At 34.7% G+C, this 6256-nt stretch overlaps 1 protein-coding gene across 1 annotated transcript; it reads right to left on the bottom strand.

Annotated features, from left to right (window-relative positions):
• LOC104754755 (probable fructokinase-3) lies at nt 4606–5933 on the bottom strand. Its single transcript, XM_010477021.1, has 4 exons — nt 5532–5933; nt 5102–5434; nt 4911–5027; nt 4606–4817 (listed from the first exon to the last, which is right to left on the bottom strand). Exons 1-4 carry the CDS (start codon nt 5931–5933, stop codon nt 4626–4628), a joined length of 1044 nt encoding a protein of 347 aa, XP_010475323.1. The 3' UTR covers nt 4606–4625.

The following is a 6256-nucleotide window of genomic DNA, read 5'->3' as shown; positions in this document are numbered from 1 at the left end:
CGAGCATGCGCGAGTCCTTGATGGATAAACCAGAAAAAAGTCGTATTTCGTCTGCTGTTGTAGACGGGCCAGATCCCAAGAGAAGACTTCTCGCCACTGGTCGGATATGAGCATCATTGAAGCCGGAGGAGGATTATCTTCTCGCCACTCCAGCATATTCGAATACATGAGTGAGTATATGCTTTCTGTTTCAGTCAATCAAAAGGCAAAAGGGACTTAGAATTTGTTGAAATTTTTAAACCCCTAAATTCAGAGATCGATATGTAGCAATTGGACTAACCGGGATTGATGTGTGCAAGACTGACTCCGGTGGAAGAGAGCCCTTTCAGGATGTGATAAGGGGTTTGTCTTTGGTCGCCATACCCGGTGATGGAGACAGGACCCGAGTAGCCTAGTTCCTTCAACGCCCCTTCTATGCTCGGACGGACCTGACGAGCATCATAACCCTCGCGGGGAATCGGACAGCCCTTCATGTCCCACCACACCGCTATTTTAGCTGTCGCGTACTCAGGCTCCGCATTCATCTGAACCATTCTATCAACTTCAACAAATCACAGACACAGAGACAAAGTTCTCGATCCGGTAGGGTTTCTACTACAAGTGTGATGTACTCCCCCTATATATTCACCAAACTAGTGGGCCTAAATTAAAGCCCGTAAGTTGTGGCCTATGGATAATCTGATACATTCGCAGAGGTTAGAAGCCCAAAAGAGCCATACAAGAAAAACCAAAAGAAAGAAGAATACATGACACCAAATCCTAAACCCTCTAATATTCAATTTTAACATACAGTAGTCATAAAATCCATACTTTTTTTAAAAAAAACATCAAATTTATTTAAATACCGTTTATTGTCAAATATTTGCTAAATGGTTATCATTTCGACCTGATCGCGATCAATGATCATGATCTGTAATGAAAACAAACAAAATATATCACGAACGTCAATAGTATAGTTATTTTAGATACTAAGACCATCATCTCCAATGGTCCATTGACCACTATGTTTGTTATTAATTTTGTAAAATTTAATCTTTAAAAACATTTTTAAGAGTTCTTAATTTTTTCCTCCTCCAGTGGTTGGTTGAACCCATATGAGGTTCTTCACAAAAAAAACTTACCATTACCTTTCTTATTTGGTCTTCTTCATCAAAGACTCCAACTTGACTACGTTAAATGAACATAGAATCAATTTTAGTTGAAAATGAAAGAGATTCAGTAATAAAATAAATATCCTCCACTGACCATTACACCATCCTCGTCATAGCCATTAGAGTTAATTATGGTTTTCTGCTGTGACCTGTTTCATGGAGAAAGACAACATTGTTCAAACACATCAACTAAATAAAACTGTTTAATTTATATGAAAACTCTTTTATTTCAAAAAGCACTAGAGATGCCCAACAAATGGTATATATCTATCCAGCAAAGACTTAAAGCATGTTGTGGCAAAACTCTTCCTTTGGGAGACTAAATTTATTGATGTTGTCAGCTGATGCAGAAGCAAATGCATTCCTACAAACAAAGAGAGAACATTAGGAAAACTAGGATGAGCGTCTTAAAGACTCGGCTGTTGGAAAGACTGACAAGGTGGATGCCATGCAACGATACATACTCTTTAGGATGGAGAGTCATTGCTCGGACAGACTTCTTGTGATGTGTTAGTGCTGCTGCCATCGTTTTGCCTGCATATAATATAATCCAGCAATATTCAAATGAAACCATACACTTGCACCAATGATTATACAATGAGAAGGGATAAGTATGGCTTTTAAGTCCAAAGCAGACGGTTAGAATGATAAAGACATACCATATCGAAGGTCCCAAAATTTAATGGTCGTGTCATGGGATCCAGTGACAACTTGTGGATCCTGCAACATCACAGATCAAACTGAGTTATGATAAAAAAAAGATTCCAGAAGAAATCCAAATCAATAACAAGAAGTCCATATGAANCAATATGATTTTCAATTGTTTTAAGCAACTTTGTTTTACAATATGTTTTAAGCAACTTTGTTTTACATTGATGGAGATGCCCCATTGATGGAGATGCCCTTTGTGTACCAAAAAAGCACATCTCTTTAGCATAAATAATAGTATAAAATTACAAGTTTTAATTTTGAATTCAGTTCATTGTTTATGTTCATTCTCTTCTAAGATGAAATTTTTGATGTTTTTCTTTAGATTAATTCTTTTGATGGACATAAGAGTGATATATTTTTTTGTAGTAATATTTAATATTAAGTGATATATATTTAACCATTATAAGGTTGTAGTAAATATACTTTCAAAACATAGTAATATTAATTTTCTGGAGTTGTTAATATATTTATAAATATTAATAATATTATAATCTCTCTTATTAATTTTAATTTTAAAGCTTTTTAATAAACTAACATAAATTTTTGTAGAAAATTATATCAAACAACCATTGGAGAGAGAGAGGAGAGACGGAACCAAAGAAGGAAAATAAAATGATTTTTTTTTGTTTTATATTAAAAGGTAACACTCTAACAATTATTGAACACGTCAATAACTCCTATGGTCTCTTAAGTCTTAACACATTACAAAAAAATCACAATTGACAAGGAGAAGCCGTACAACATAATTTTGAGAACTTGAGATAAGTTTTGACGTTTCTTTTTGTCTTTAAGAAAGCTGTGAGCTTCACTATCTGAGGGAAGAGCTGGAATGGCTCCTTTTTTAGTCGTCGTGATGGCTCCGCAAGTGTTTGCAAATCTCATAACTTTCCTCAATCTCACTTCCTCCTAAGAAAATGAAATAAAGCGGTAATCATGTAAATCATATTTTGATCGAACAATGAAGGAAGGAAGATTCATTCAAACAATTTTGCAAAAGATTCTTCAATATGATTTTCAATTGTTTTTCCTGTAATTGTAGATAATACTTCTTTTAGGGTTCAATGGATCTTACTAGTCATGTAAGAGATTGTGTTTTTTTTTTTTCTATAAACGGTTTTGAAACAATTTTTTTGTTATCATATATCTTAACGTTCACTGAATTCAACATTTCTATATGGTTATGATAAAAAAAATTGGACTTGTATAAAGTTAATCATGGAAATTAAAAATTTGGATAGCGGATAAGAACAATACACTCTTGAATCTGCTCACTCATTCTTTGACAGAAATAAAAGAAAATTCATATGTACGTTATCTATTTAGTTTCTTTTTTCACCATACAAAAATTAAGTAATGGACCGATTGAAGTAACTAGTCTGGTACATCCTTAATCTAATGATAAATATGGATATAAAATAATTTCCGAAAATTATGTACGTTGGATGCTTTAGAAAGAAAGAGTAGCCAAATATACATATTTGCTGCGTTGGTATTTTATTTTATCTTTAAATTAGGGGTTTCGAAACCAAACCAGCTCTACTTATCTCTCTCAGGTGAATTTCTCGCTCCTTATGGTTCTTAGATATTCATCGACTCATTAAAGTTACTATATATTTGATCCACAAGTGTTTGATACGGCGTGTTACTCTGTTTCTCTCTCGTTGCTTTAATCGTCTCAATCTACGTACCATCCGATGTTTTGAATTTGTTTTTGTTTTACAGTTTAAAGTCTTGATTTCTTGAATAATGCAGAAGCCTTCGAAGGAGGTAGCTGTGGTCCCTGTATCGTTATATTGGGAGATAAAGAGGTTTCCTGTCCCCACCCGATCGATGGCTATGATCCTCGTCAGGTGGGTCCGTGTATCAAACGGAATTTGAGAAAGTTAGGCTTCTCTGCTCCTATCTCACCATCACTACCGTTGGATAATTTTTTTAAATAACCAGTGATATAATAATACGTACATGATTTTGAGTAGAATTTTCAAATTAATTGAAATACATAAACCAATAAACCTAGAGATGTAAAAAGGTGTATGTTAACATAAATTGCTAATCGGAAGAAAAAGAAAAAAAAAAGTAATCGGAAGAATAACATAATCATGTATATAATATTTTTGGAAATTTTATGCTTTAGAAAATAGAAATTTTCTAAATTGGACTTTGTATCAGTGGAGGCGTCTGTCCCTTGGTGTTTTAAGCAACTTTGTTTTACATTGATGGAGATGCCCCATTGATGGAGATGCCATTTGTGTACCAAAAAAGCACATCTCTTTAGCATAAATAATAGTATAAAATTACAAGTTTTAATATTGAATTCAGTTCAGTGTTTATGTTCATTCTCTTCTAAGATGCAATTTTTGATGTTTTTCTTTAGATTAATTCTTTTGATGGACATAAGAGTGATATATTTTTTTGTAGTAATATTTAATATTAAGTGATATATATTTAACCATTATAAGGTTGTAGTAAATATACTTTCAAAACATAGTAATATTAATTTTCTGGAGTTGTTAATATATTTATAAATATTAATAATATTATAATCTCTCTTATTAATTTTAATTTTAAAGCTTTTTAATAAATTAACATAAATTTTTGTAGAAAATTATATCAAACAACCATTGGAGAGAGAGGAGAGACGGAACCAAAAAAGGAAAATAAAATGATTTTTTTTTGTTTTATATTAAAAGGTAACACTCTAACAATTATTGAACACGTCAATAATTCCTATGGTCTCTTAAGTCTTAACACATTACAAAAAAATCACAATTGACAAGGAGAAGCCGTACAACATAATTTTGAGAACTTGAGATAAGTTTGACGTTTCTTTTTGTCTTTAAGAAAGCATTGAGCTTCACTATATGAGGGAAGAGCTGGAATGGCTCCTTTTTTAGTGGTCGTGATGGCTCCGCAAGCGTTTGCAAATCTTAGAACTTTCCTCAATCTCACTTCCTCCTAAGAAAATGAAATAAAGTGGTAATCATGTAAATCATATTTTGATCGAACAATGAATGAAGGAAGATTCATTCAATATTGATGAGTACTCACCTCGAGTACTGATTGATCATCAACAATCTGGTGCAGAAGTGCACCAACGAAAGAATCACCAGCTCCGGTAGTATCCACCGCATCCACAGGGAAAGTTTCAACAGTTCCATGGAATTTCTACACTGTGTTTTTTTATTTATAAGTAACCATTCTTTATCAACAAGAAACCAAAAAAACAATGTTATTAATACCTTTGTGAAATAAGTACATCCCTTTTCGCCGAGAGTAACAAGCAAGAGTTTCAGATTGGGATGCCATAGAGACATCGCTGTCTTGTCATCCATCGTTTTGTTTTCGGTCAAGAACTCAAGCTCCACGTCACTGACCTTAATGATGTCAGCCTTGTCCCATATGCTCATGATCTGAGTCCGAGCTTCTTCAGGGGATGGCCAAAGAGGTTCCCTCAGGTTTGGGTCGTAGGACAAAAGAGCTCCGGCTTCTTTCGCCACTTCCATTGCCTTCATGTGAGCCGACCTACATGGCTCTGTTATCAAACTTATTGATCCATAGTGAAACACTTTCGCCTGCACAAACAAATACAACAAGGGTTAAATTTACACGTGAAACTAAAGGAGTTAAAATCTTGAAATCTTAAAAACAGAGAGAGAAAGATTTACGTACGGATCTGATTAGTTCAAGATTCAGTTCGTCTGGACGAAGAAGCATATCGGCGCTAGGGTTCCGGTAAAACATAAACTCTCGTTCTCCATCAGAACGCAGAGTCACAAAAGCGAGTGCAGTTCTTGCTCCTTTGTCGAAATTGATCCCCTGATCAGCAACACCGTTCTTTCTCAAGATTCCGGCGAGCATGTGACCGAAATCATCGTCACCAAGCTTTCCTACGAAGGCTGCGCGACCTCCGAGACGTGACACGGCGATGGCAACGTTGGCAGGAGCACCGCCGGGAGCTTTGAGAAATCCGGGGGATTCAGAGAGGGAGACGCCGGATACGGTAGGGACAAGGTCAATGAGCATCTCGCCAAAACTCACGATGAGGCCTTTCTCGCCGGTGGATGATGCCATTTGAACAAGACCGATTTTGCGTTTGAGAGATTGAAGGTTGAAAAGTGAACGACGTTAAGACTCGTTTTTAGTAGTTTATATAGGGTTTAGATATTTTGTGGTCTTTCTTTCTAAAAAAATAAAATTAAAAACAAATCATAAACCAGTCAAACCTTGAAGATATCTTGGGAACGTGGACTATATAGCTTATAGAAATTGTAGATATACTAACTATATCTTGAATTCCAGATATATTAACATTTCTGCAAAAATAATTCTTCTACTATCTGATTTTCATTTGGTTCCATTGCAGTTTTAAGGTTCAATGAATTTAACATTTCTAT

Source organism: Camelina sativa, chromosome 17 (assembly GCF_000633955.1).
Source record: "Camelina sativa cultivar DH55 chromosome 17, Cs, whole genome shotgun sequence".
Taxonomy (NCBI): Eukaryota; Viridiplantae; Streptophyta; class Magnoliopsida; order Brassicales; family Brassicaceae; genus Camelina; species Camelina sativa.
Note: the sequence above shows the minus strand (reverse complement) of the source record. Positions and strands in the feature narration are given on the sequence as shown.

Coding starts and splice junctions, on each gene's coding strand:
- LOC104754755 (XM_010477021.1), bottom strand. CDS start 5,933: ATGGCATCATCCACCGGCGAGAAAGGCCTCATCGTGAGTTTTGGCGAG. Junction 5,435..5,531: donor ATCTTGAACTAATCAGATCC/GTACGTAAATCT, acceptor TTGTTTGTGCAG/GCGAAAGTGTTTCACTATGG. Junction 4,818..4,910: donor ATGATCAATCAGTACTCGAG/GTGAGTACTCAT, acceptor TCATTTTCTTAG/GAGGAAGTGAGATTGAGGAA.